This window comes from Monodon monoceros, unplaced genomic scaffold (assembly GCF_005190385.1).
Source record: "Monodon monoceros isolate NGI ecotype Baffin Bay Population unplaced genomic scaffold, NGI_Narwhal_1 Super_Scaffold_6, whole genome shotgun sequence".
NCBI classification, from domain to species: Eukaryota; Metazoa; Chordata; class Mammalia; order Artiodactyla; family Monodontidae; genus Monodon; species Monodon monoceros.
The window spans coordinates 62,854,234-62,867,673 of NW_021703783.1; the positions used below are offsets into that span (position 1 = coordinate 62,854,234).

General features: G+C 36.2%; 1 protein-coding gene across 1 annotated transcript in view; it reads left to right on the forward strand.

Annotated features, from left to right (window-relative positions):
• PTPRQ (protein tyrosine phosphatase receptor type Q) overlaps positions 1-13,440 on the forward strand; it is a 197,324-nt gene that overhangs the window by 143,116 nt on the left and 40,768 nt on the right. The window contains exons 34-35 of the mRNA XM_029205660.1: positions 8,539-8,638; positions 11,127-11,255. Of these exons, the coding sequence (XP_029061493.1) occupies positions 8,539-8,638; positions 11,127-11,255 (229 nt within the window). The remainder of the gene's footprint in view (positions 1-8,538; positions 8,639-11,126; positions 11,256-13,440) is intronic.

Consider the following 13,440-nt stretch of genomic DNA (forward strand, 5'->3'; position numbering starts at 1 on the left):
TTCTCAACCAGTGATTTTACTCTCCAGGGGACATTAGGCAATGTCTGGAGCCATTTTTGGTTCGGTTGTCACAATTGTGCAGGCTGAGCTAGTGGCATCTAGTGAGCGGAGAGGCCAGGGATGCTGCTACCTATCCTACAGTGCATAGGACGGCCCCTCCAGCCAAGTGTTATCTAACCCACAGTCAATAGTGCTGAGGTTCAGAAACCCTGTTAGGTGTCAGTGTTGGTTCCACTTTACAGACGAGGAAACCGCGGCCCAGATTAAGTAATTACGTGGCTCTGCCGGCACAGATTTTACAACCGTTACAATACAAATGCAGGATTTGGACCTGGATTCAAATCTTGGCTCTACCACTTGAGAAAATAATTTCTATAAACCTCAGTTTCCTTGTTTGGAAAATGGTGATATTACCTGCCTTGAAAGATTTGTGTAAAATAATATAGGTAAAGATATTAATATTTTATAGTTATAAAGCGTTCAGTGCTTAATAGCTTCTTTTTGGATGAGTTATAATGGAAGATTTTAAAAATATATTTCCTTAGGAGAAATTGTTTCCCTAGGACTTCTCTGAGTAAATCACAGCTTTCTGTTTCCTCTGTGTCAGGCTCTGAGAGTGTGGAACTTTGTGTGTTGTTCTGATCCACAGTATATCCACAGTATATCACGAATGCAATAGATTTCAGTGATAATTATGGCTGGAAGAAGACGGAAAATGTTCCACCCTTTTCAATTAGAAATTCTCATCTGGTTGTGGAACATTAATTGTATAAACCAGTTTCTGCAGCCTCCACTTAGTTAAGGAAACTTTGGACCTTGAAGAAATGAAGGGGCACACGGTTTGCTACATTAATGCTTATAGGGGAATAACTTATAGATTTCATTGGCTGTGCTGTCTGCTTAAATTCCATAAAATCACTGGTTTAATTTTACGTAATCAATCATTTTTAAATCAGCTGACCAGACTTGTGGTTTTGAAGTTGTGTCAAGCGTTTCTGCATTTGATAGGTGAGTTTATCACACCCTGACACCACCACAGTAAATGTTTTGATGGCATCAACTTAACTTCCTTTAGGTTACAGCATTCAGAAACTACGTATTATCACAGCTAAATGGTGACCCGGTATATTTACCGATGGAAGATAAGAAACATAGTACAAGTGGATTAGCTCATATGTCTTAGAGAGATGATATTTTGAGGATGCGGTGCTAAAAAGAGATCACTTTGTTGTGTTGTTTGCTGTTCATCTCATAGCTTGCTGGTTTTATGTAGATTATGGATATGAGGACAACATATTCAGCCAGTTATCTGAAAGGTAAAGTTGAGACATCTAGGTTAATAGGAAGGAAAGAAGAGGGAAACCAAGCATCAGGAACCACGGTGTACAGGGACGTGATTCCCAGATTCTGCTAAATGGCTTCCCTTTGGCCAAGGATGGGCCTCATCCATCACTTTGGCCACAGGTAGTCTCAAGATGTCCCTCAGCGACGGTCTTCTCTTTCTTTCTTTGTCTCTCAGCCAAGGCAGTGGAATACAATAAGTAATTCTAGAAGATAGAAGAAATACACCGTCAGTTCTCTGATTCCCCTTTTGGAATCATCACCACCACCCAAGTCATCCAGGTGCTAATGTTTGTGTGCCCTGGTAACAGCAGGAGTATAAGGGGATGTAAGATGTATAATGAACGGCAGAGCACCAGATCCTGTCAAGGTCAGAATAGGAGGGACTAGGGAAGCACAGGCTGGGCACAGTCAGTGAAATGCCATTGGGTTGGTAAGGGGTTGTGACAAGGAAGAGTCCCACGTATCTACGATCAATTTTTCAGGGTTCATATGCTATTTGGAGACCAGTGACACCACGATAGCCTTTCAGGCTCCTCCTTAGGGTGGCCTTCTATGGGCTCTCTCCTGATAGATAAGCAGCTTTATAATAGGAGTTTGCTCTCTAATGCTTATTCCAATTGACCACATAAAATTCTGCTATCTAGATAGTTATTTGTAGCTAGGAAAACAGTGCCGGGCAGGAGTGGAGGAAATTAAAAGGAGTGCAACCCTCAGTTGTGGTGAAATGAAATGTTCAGATTTGGAATATGGCGTGTACCACAGGAGCAGAATTCCTTGATGTCCATCAAAGTAGCCCAGTCATTTTGCTGGTTAATGGATGTAACACCGTCAATTTCTGGCCTCATATTAATTTTCTACCTGGCTATTGGATATTGTGGTTCTGTGTATATCAGATTCACTCTTGAGTCAGGAACCAAAGAACACCCTCCAGAAAAGGTGCTGGTCTATAATTGGCGTTAATAAAAGGCCATGGAGTCATAGGGTTTTTGGGAAAAGAACATTGCCGAGGAGGATATAGTAGAAGGACCCAAAAAGGAAATAAAGGTGACTGCTTCTACAGTGGGCAGTGGTCAATGGCAAGAATGGTTTCATGGCTATAAGAATGGAGGCAAGCAAATAGTAAAAGTCATCGTAAGCATGCAAAGGATGATTGAGTCCTTTTTTTCTCTCAAACATGTCATGTATTGGGATATAGGATAGCATTTGCAACAGGCTAGTGGCTCCCAGCATTTCTAACAGGTCTTCCGAACACTCAGGTGTGCATCTCACACTTCAGTGAAAGAAGTCTAGGTCCCATCTAGGTCATCAAACCACCAATGGATGTACTGGTATTTTGCACACCACAGGCAATGAGCTTCAAGTTGAGTCGCCTATCAATACAATCTTCAGGATTTAAGTGCCTTTGCAAAGCTGTGTTTCTAAGTTAGTATAGGACATACACTTACAAGACAGACCATTTTGATAGTGGTTGTGCCTGTCAGAGATATTATTTGGATGTTAAAATTAGGGACAAAGAATCACTGATGAACTAAAAGGCTTAAGTTTTGGGAAAAAGGCTAACAGCAGTACAAGTAAGAAGGGGCCAGACAGGGCTTTGCTGAATAAGGATTGATAACCTGGAAGAGGTTTGCACGTTGGGAAATCTTTATAGCCTGTAGGAATAATGGGAAATGACACGTGCCATCATTTTGACCCTAAAGAAATACTTACAACTTACTTGATTTTGTTTTCACTCAGGATTGAGCATTAGGATTTTTATTAAGAAAATTCCCAAGAATCCTTCTTGAATTTTTTTTTTTAAGAAACCTCCTTAGGCACCTCAGTTTATGGAAACTGCTTGTAGGCAATGTTTTGATTGCAAGGTTTAATTATAGAGGATTCCTGTGATTTGAAAACCAGACACTGCTTTCTGCACCTCACAGGGCTTCATTAAAACTGAACAAGTTGAAACCTTAAACCTCATGGCAAAGGCGCTCTGTGATTGTTTTCTTTTGTCATAATACTTCTCATTTAATTACTGTGCTAACAATGAAAAGTTCCAATATGCTCACTTGGGAACAGAGATGGGGAGTCACTATATATGTTTTGCAGCAAAAGGATCACTTGCCCCCGGGACACCAGAGGAGCAGGGGAAGGCTTTATGATGTTAATGAGGCAGTGGCAATGTGATGGTGAACCTCGCAAACTCTGTAGTCAGACGAGCATATTTCAGGCAGTTTTGGCATATATGGAATTTATGTGACCTTGGGTTAGTTACTTAACAAATTAACTTCTGCAATCTTATTTCCAAAATGAGAATAATAATACCTACTTCATAAGCTAACTGGGAGATTAACTCAGATGAATGGACAGATTAATGACTATGAAATGTTATTAATAAAGATATGAAACATTATTTATGTGACAAGCCCTTTATGAGTTTTTTTGTATATAACCTCATGTATTTTTCACTACAACCCTATAACACGATTTCCTGTTTCTAGGTATCCCCAATTTCCTGGTAAGAAATCTGAAGCTGGGTCTTTAAGCATCTTGCCCAAGGTTACAGAGCTAGGAAGTGGCAGCACCAGCTTTTAGACCCAGGCAACCTGACTTCAGGCAGTGCTGTGCTTATAACCACTGTACCACTGCGTTGCCTGGAAATCACTAAGTGCCCAAGTAGCTTTTGATTTCATTACTATTTCTGATTTTTCTGTTCCCACAGACTTCCTATCTTTGCTGTACCATTTTCTCTTCTCAACATTTTAAATTATTTCTAGCTGTTCTCTTTGCACCTGCTCATCTTAGCTTGCTGAGGCTAACATTCATACATAAGTATACTGTTTTTACACATAAAGATGCAATAATTCCTTTTTGTTTGTTTTAACAATGACTAAGTATGACTTTGCAACCTGGCCACTGTTTATTATCTACTTCTAATATTTTGCCAATATGATGTATTAAAAAACATTTATTTAGGGTATTTTAATTTATATTTCTTGAATTATGAAATTGAGAACCTTTAGTAAGTTCTTTGTGCAGTATTTGAATATTCTGGATGGCTAATACTGGGCTAAAAGAGAAGAACTTTTCATACTTAAGTTCTGTTATAAGAAGTTGTTTTCTTTTAAGATTAATAATAATATTAAGAAGATGATCTTTCATGCAGTAAGTACCTATATCAAGAGCCGGGCATTGTCCTAGGAGCTTTATAACTCATTTAGTTCAAGCTTCTTAGAGATATAAAGCGCATTAAAAGTCAGATCCATAGAGGAGTTTAAATAATGATAATCAAAAGATAATACTATGAAAAATTAGGTAGTACTTTATAATTATGATTTGCTTAATTACTACAGTAGTACAGTCTGTTATGCAAATAAAACAATTTAATTTGACCTTTCAATGGATTTTAAGTCTAATCAGGAAATGTACACGTTACAAAAAGAATCATGTTTATATTTTTAAGTGAAAGAGTTTTGTTTTCTGTGAAAGGATTTAGAGAAATGACTTCATTCTGTACTGGTAATGCTCTGTGGGTACATGCATAGCAGTGAATCAAAATTTGTGCTGGACAGTCATAGTACATTTTGTCCTTTCCTAGTAGTACATTTGTAATACATGTGCCCAAAGGATTACCTATTGTTTATTAATACATCATATGTCATTTCTTCACTTCACTTGGCTAGTGCTTTGAAATGGTAATCTAATCTGAAAATTTTTTGTGGTCTATGAAATCATTTTTTCCCTACTAGGTTCCAAGGTCCAGTGACTCAATACTACCTGATAAAGATGATTCTATTCATCTTCATGTTTCCTTTCCCAAGCATATCCAGTTAGGAGTCAGCATGTGAAAATTCATGAAACCATTTATATTTTAATGTATGAAAAAGGTGTATCTAAAATACTTTATGAGCTACATGGTCCTTTAGAGTCTTCTAAATTTAGCTGGAGATTCTAGATGACCATGAAACTCTGATAACTGTTCAAGATTCAGTGTTCATTCAAATCCACCATGCAGAATAGCCACAGAAACTCTTTCATAGTGTTAACATTTCATAAGCACCAATCCAGGGAAGAAAAGATGAAACATTAACCCCTGCGTATTTTACAGATAGTTAACCTATTTTGTCACTTGACTCTAATACTTTCTACAGTAAAATTATACATTATATAACTTAAAATTGGTTATAATTATAATTACTAGTTGTATCAAAATAATAATTTATATATTCTTATTTGGTTTAATGCCTAATCTTCAACCTGAAAATTTTTAATTTCTAGTATACTTCAAAATCGATATTTTTATATATCAGTAAATTTAGAAAATATTTATTGAGCATTTGCTATGTGCCTGATACTGTTCTCAGGACTTGGAATACAGTTTTGAATACAACAAAGACTCCTGTCCTCAGGGATCTTACATTCTGGACAGGTAATAAACAATAAGATAATAAATAAATGAATTATAAGATGTTACCAAGGGCTATGGAGAAAAGAAAAAGTAGAACAGAGTGTAGAGGAGGTAGAAGGGGGAAGGCAGGAAGTGAAGGAGTTGCAGCTTTCAATCTTAAATATGGTAATGTCTTAGTCTGCTTGGGCTGCCATAACAAATACTATAGACTGAGTGGCTTAAACAACAGAAGTTTATTTTCTCACAGTTCTGGAGGCAAGAAATCAAAGATAAGGTTCCAGCCACTTCAGTATGTGGTAAGGGCTTTCTTCCTGGCTTGCAGAACGCCTCCTTCTCGCTATGTCCTTATATGGCCTTTCCTCAGCATGTGCACACGGAGGGAGAGAACTAGCTTTCTGGTGTCTCTTCTTAAAAGGACACTAATTCTATCAGATTAGAGCCAAACCCTTGTGACCTCATATAGCATTAATTACTTCCTTACTCAAATACTGTCACACTGTATTTGTGTTAGGGCTTCAACATATGAATTTTGGAGGGACACATGCGTTCAGTCCGTAAGAGGTGGCCAGTGTAGGCTTCACTGACTAGGCGATATTTGGGCAAATTCCTCATGGTAATGAAATGGCTACCCAGGCAGATCTATAAGAGAAATACATTTCTATGCACAGGAAGAAGCTGGCCAAAAGCCCTATATCAAGAGTTACCTGGTGTGTCCCAAGAACAATAGGGAGGCCAGTCTGGCTCCAGAGTTGTAAGCAAGGTGGAGATTGGAAGGGAAGTCAAACAGGTAACAGGGAACCAGAGGCCATTAACCTATGGCCATAGGCCATTGGAAGGACTTTGGATTTTGTCTGTGAGAGATAAGGAGGATTTTAAGTAGACAGGTAATGTTTTAAAATCATTACCCTTGCTACTATGTTGAGAATAGATGGAAAGAGGACAGGGTGGATATAGGAAGACTTGTTAGGTGTCCATACAACAATTCATGCAAAACAGGATGGTGGCCTCGATCACCTTGCAGCAGAGGTAGTGAGAAGTGAGTAGAGCGTACATGAAAGTTTTGAATAGTATAATGAACCCCCAAATACCTATTAATTAAATTTAATAATTTTTAATGGTTTGCCACATCTGTTTTAATTACACATTTTTCATTTTGTTTCTGAAGTATTTTAAAGTAAATCACAGAAAGCATTATATATTCCACTCCAAAACAGTTTAGCATATTTCTCTAATAAGTATGTTGTTATATTGTTGCAGTTCAACAAAATTAATGATAAATCCTTGATATTATGTAGAACTATATATATATAGTTTCAAATCATCCTCTGATTTTTTTCTTTGTAGTTTGTTTAAAACAGGATCAAGAGGTTCCATATTTTGAATTTGTCTGATTGCTTTTTATTGGTGTCATTAACTCCTTTTCCTACTTTCTTATAAATTAGAGATAAGATCTAAAGGTTTGAATATTCACAATGAACATTTTTGGCAGGGCTCCTTTACAGGTGTTGCTGCGTAGATCAAAATACCTCACATCGGGAGGTGTATAATACCTGGTTGTCACATTTTCAGTGATGTTAAAATTGATCAGTAAGTTTAGTGGGAATGACAGCAGGACCTTTCACTGGAAAGTTGTTTTTTCCCTTGTTATAACCAGCAGATAATCTGTGAGATGATAGTTTGACATTCCCCAAATATCCAAATGCCTTTCAACCTTCCTCCTAGTCATTTAGAGATACACTTATGATTGTTACCTGAGTCAATTATTTCATTAGGAATGCAAAATTAATTTCTAATTTTATTATTTCTTCCACATTTATTAAACAGAATTCTCCTCTAATAAGGAGCTTTATCTCCTTAACTGGGGCTATTTTTTAATTTATAAAAAACAGTTCATATGAGAAAGCCACGGGAAAAAATGCTTAATTTTCTCTCTTTAATTACAAATTTTTAGAGTGAAAAAAAGTTGTTTAGCTAAAACCAGGGGTTACAAATTAGTACCTTTTTGGTTTTAATTTTCATTTCTCTTTCATTGAATAATATTAGAACTCATGGATTTTTATATTGAATCTATTTCAATCAATTTCAGTTTTTATTCATTATAAAGTTTAAATTGTTCCATCTTTGGCCACCTCTTCAAGATGATCTTTTGTTCTTTCCATACCATTAGGCTTTGATCATTTCTTAGCTTTCTTGCCCCATTAGATATCCCAAATTCCTTTTGTTCCCTAATCACACTTTGGAATTACTATCTCTCCAAGTTTCCCTAGTTTCTATTAGTGAAAAACATAGAGCCAACAGGATTTCCTCAGAGATTTTGGATGTGTTCTATGAAAGAGAAAGTCAAGTATGACTCCAAGATTTTTGGCTTGAGCAACTAGAACAATGAAGTTGCCATTGACTAAGATGTAGAAAGATGCAGTTGAAAGGAGGGAAGAATAGGAGTTCAGCTTTGGAAATTTTGATTTTTAAAATTTAATTACACTTCTAAATAAAGATACATAGTGGGCAATTGGATATACAAGTCGGGAGTTCCTTAGATTACAGTTAAGTAGTCATCATCATATAGATGAAAATTAAAACCATGAGGCTGCACAGGTTCACCAAAGGTGTGAGTTTAAATAGAAAAAAAGAGGAGCACCAAGGATTGAGCTCCAAAGTTAGAAGATCTAGGAGAAGAAGAGAAACACATTTGTACACTTCATTAGCATTATTGAGAAATATGCCAAATTTTTTTCTGTATTTTGAGACCCAATGTAGTATTACATATAATAATAATTAATGATTTTATACGTCTTCCTCTTCAGGTGAAGGGCTTTCAGAAAGATCTGTAGAGATTATACTTTCAGTCACTTTGTGTATCCTTTCAATTATTCTTCTTGGAACAGCTATTTTTGCATTTGCAAGGTAAGACTTATTTGTACTTATTCCTAAGATGCTTTATGGACATCATTCAGTCATGGCCCAATCAGGAGACAGAAGCCACAATGGTTACTTTAATGGGAAACATTTAATAATATGTTAACTAGTAAAAATAGTTAACAACTGAAGGGGGTAAGAGAAAACACTAAAGGATCCAGAAGTAGCAAGTGCAACAAAGCTACTCTCTCTAGGCTAAGGAAGAGTGGACAATAGAGGAACAAAGAACTAGAAGAAATCTCACTCCCAAGTTTGACATGGAATGGCTACCACAGGCACACGCAGCCCTATCACCTACCTTTGTGCAAAGAAATATGACAGAGGAAGGGCTGGAGCTGACCTGTAGAAGCTACCCATCGTTACTGAAGAGTTGGCAGGCTGGAATCGGACAGTGGAAGCAGCCCACTCTTGCCTGATCGCGTGGGTGGGCTGGAGCTACCTGGAATCCTTCACTGATGGAGAGAGCATGAACTTAAGAGGCAGCTAGTGCTCACCCAGGTGGGCTGCTGGGCTTCCACAATGAATAAGAATATTGCAGCGCTAGAACACTCAAGGGAAGTATCTCCCTGTCCCTGTTGCCTTGCAGGATGACTGCAGTGTCCTCTATTGACAAAGTTTAACGTCTAGCCAGCTGGCAAAGGAGAAATGTTAGTGTCTAACTTCAGTATCACAAAGCAGGGCAAAGAAGTGTGGATGTAGAGCTGAGAGACAAAGTGGTAACCCAAAAGCAGACGCTGCCAGGCTTTCTCCATCTTTCTGAATATTTTATAACTCTGATATGTTTAATTGAAAAATATTTTAATCAGGTCTAAATTTCAGATTTTATACAGAAGAGGTCACTTTTCCAGTAAGAACACTTAAAAAATGTCCAACTTCCTTATACGGTGGGCCCCTTTCTCACGTTTACTTTATCAAAATGTCTGTACTGTGTTTTCCAAGTGTCTTTTCAAATTCTCGGAATCAGTCTCTTAAAATTCCCGTTGTTTACAGGACCTCAGGAGAAACCTTAGTTGTGATCCTAAAATTAGTTTCATAAGGTAGATTGCCGAGTTAGTTAAAGGGACCTTACATTTGTAAAAATAACCATTATACTAATTTCCTAAGTAGCTATCAATAGGCTCTATTTTATCCGAAGAATGGTGTCCCGTATTCTGTTTGCCAAGCATCCTCTGTTTCATCTTGAATCTTTTAAATGATCATTTTGATGGATAATTTGAAGGGCTCTTGAAAGATATTTTTCGTATACCAGAGAGTGTTCTCAGATTCAGCCAGAAGACGGTGAGAGGAGGTCGTTATTTTAGGCACTTTTAAAGTTATGTTGTGTAATATATGGTCCTTGTCCCTGAGGGATGTGCATCCACCATATTGATATCGTTTTCCTGCTCTAAAATCATTTCTTTATAGGATGAACTCCTTTTGTGGGCAGGAAATGGGCCCCTCTTATTCCCTACAACTTTCCTACATACGGCTCTTCAGCCAACAGAGTCTGTTCTCACCTGAACATTCCGTCAGTTTTCATACAACTCTGCTTTTGTTCAGTCAGCTGGAAATGTGCTTCCTCCTCCTCCTGATTCTGGAACACTCAAGTCAAATCCTACTTTTTATTTCCTCTAAATACTAATAGTTGTAATCACTTATATAACATTTTATAACTAATCAATTACTGTTTTAGGAGTTGTAATTTGACTTTTTTTCTCTTTTGTTATGCTTTTTCTACATTTAGATCCTACTTCTCAACTAAATTATGTCCTTGAGGATAAGGACCATATTTTATACTTCCTATATCATCCTCAACACATAAATCATGAATGTTAAATGTTTGAAGTGCAAAAGATACATAGAATAGCTAAATATTACTTTATAATATACCGTACTATGTCATATAAAAATAAACATGTAAAAGGGCTCAAAATGAAGCGACTTTGATTTGATTCGCAGATGCATGTGATTTTATTTTTGAACCTGAGCTTTCTGGTTATATATTATATTCTTAGATTACATAATCTGTATAGTTATATTATACTTAGATATTACATTTTATTTATAAAAGCCAATGAGACAATTCAAAACACGTTTTTATGTATTTTCACGTTATGTAAAATCAATGGAGCATTGTCTTTTAGCACTGGTGCTGATAGCAGTGAGCTGTGTCCGCATTGGCATATTTCCTTTTTATGACAAACATATGAGACAGCTTGAGGGAGGAGAAACAAGCTCACAGCCTCAGTCTCAGTTGCTCTGTATTTTAAATGTGCCAATGGCTCAGGCCTTGATGAACTAATTCTCATTAAAAGCAGCATGTTAAAAAATTATAGAATACATTCTGTGGAATTAAAACAGGAAAAAGAGTTGAGTAGCTGCAAATTTGCAGCATACTCAGGGAAGTGATCCCAACAAAGAAATTATCTAATGTCTTAAGAAAACTAAATATAATTTCATATGCTTTCTATGATATTCCCTTCTTGGACTTTATTAGAATTCGACAGAAGCAGAAAGAAGGTGGGACATATTCTCCTCGGGATGCAGAAATTATTGACACTAAATTCAACCTAGATCAGCTCATCACAGTGGCAGACCTGGAACTGAAGGACGAGAGATTAACGCGGTGAGCACTCCTCTGGGCGAACAGTGGTCCAGAGGGCCCGGAGCCATGACCCTATTCTGACCTATGCTTGTTGGAAGTGTTTGTGGGGCTCCTATTTACACAGGTCGCAGAGATCTTCTTTCAAAGGGTGACCTCCATCTTCTACACACTTCTCACTGGTGTTCGGAGAATCAATCTTCCTAATACTTTTGAGTTCAATAGGAACCTTGGACTATAATGTTCAACCAAGCTTTTTTTTCCTGAGACAAATATTTGTACACATTAAATCTTTAAAATTATATTTAATAATTCACTTCAGATGACAGTTTTTTTTTTTACATTGGATTTCCTGGAGGTGTCCACATTTTTTATCACAAATTTAAATTAAATTTGTAACTACTTGATATTGTTTATATCATTTTTATAAAAGCCTGTCTTATGCCTCATTTTAGTATAAAATGACATTAGAAGTCTAAATTGTGTATTAACACTTCATTTTTTTAAATTGCTTAGTATTTAAGAATTAAATACAAAGTTAAAATTACCTTTGAAAGGAAAAGTAAAAATATGTATAGTAAATATGTCATCAATATGTATTGGAAATAGAATGCTTAATTGTAAAGATAAATTATTCAAAATGTCAGCACATTTGAAAAACTCATATTAAGATAATTCACCAAATTTTTATATTTTTTATTTTTTTGCTTGTTCAGTGATTGATAGTTTTTTCTTTTTCCAAATTCTTAATAAAAACTATCAGCAGATTGTCTTAACAAGTTTCAATTCTTACGAGATCCAATATTTTGTGATGCTTACAAGCACATGACAGTTGTTACAAAGTACCTGCATAGCTGTGCTGAATTTTAGAAATTGTTACCAACTCTGAAAATATGGCATCAAAGGTCTTAAACTTAAAAAGGAATTAATCATTTATAGTTGTCATTTACCAAAGTTGGTCTTTACCTAATAGATTGACTTTACAAAAGTATTTCCAGTATGTCTAAAAATATCTACGTGCTATACGTAGATATACGTATAAGTATATATACGTGCTATAGAGGGAAGTGTCATCTGATAAGCAGGGTCCTTCCAAATGCGACAAAATGAAAGTTATTCAGTTTTATCAGTAAATTACAAAGAAATTTGGTTTGTTGGATATGAAAACTTCTTTATATTTATCTACATTTGTTTATGTTCCAATACAGGTTGTTCCTATCTAAAATGGATAGTGCTCCAAAGACTATGTGTAAGATGGTTATATCTTAAGCAGGACATAGTTTTCCACATGAAAGATCAACCGATTTTCAGGGTAACCTGTCAAAGTTAAATCATATCATTGCAACAATAGAGCATTACTAGTATTAGGCTCTGCGTCTCAGTTCTTTAAGGGTCATACTGCATAGTAAAAGGTACTTTCTTCTCCTTTACCCCTGTGGGCCCAACTCCCTTTCCACACTCCTTTCTGAGTTCAGGCCTGGGATCTCCATCTCTTTCTTCTACAAGTGAAAGTATACAAGGGATAGAACTTCAAATCTCTGAGTGCAATTAATTTTAGTTTCTGGAACAATTTAGATGAATCTGTTCCTACTCAAACGTGAATTTCTAAGTGCCCAAACAATTTTACAGCATTTTTAAATGATTCTTTATTAATCCCCCAAAAGTCTCTAGTAAGTAGATCTTTAAAAGTCTCTAGTAAGTAGATCTTTAGGAGTTATAATACAGTGAAAAAAAAGCCATACTTTTTTTTCTCCAATACTTGGAGAAAGTATTCTTTTTCGAGGAGGTTACCATTCTGTAGAGGCTATGTGAGGTCAGATCCCCTAAGCTCTATGTGTTTTCACAGCTTGCCCCCTACTCCACTGCTGAACACAGCCATTATCAAAAAGGGATAAGATATATATTTTTTAAACAATGACTGTCATGACAGCTAATGGAAAAGGTGGGCAAAGACTGTATAGATTGTTTATTATCAGGTACTTATAATTCAGGGACAGCCTTATTTAACCTTGACTCATTTATTTTCCTGTTCCATGTTTATTTATGTATATGTCACTTTATTTGTACATGGATGTACAATTGCCTTTAAAGTATATTTCAAACCATTTTATCTGTTTTTGCATATAGAAAACGGGTATTACCACTAGTCATAGCACACTTAGAAATTTGTTTTCATGCTTTTTGCTTTCTCATTTACTTGTTATGATTC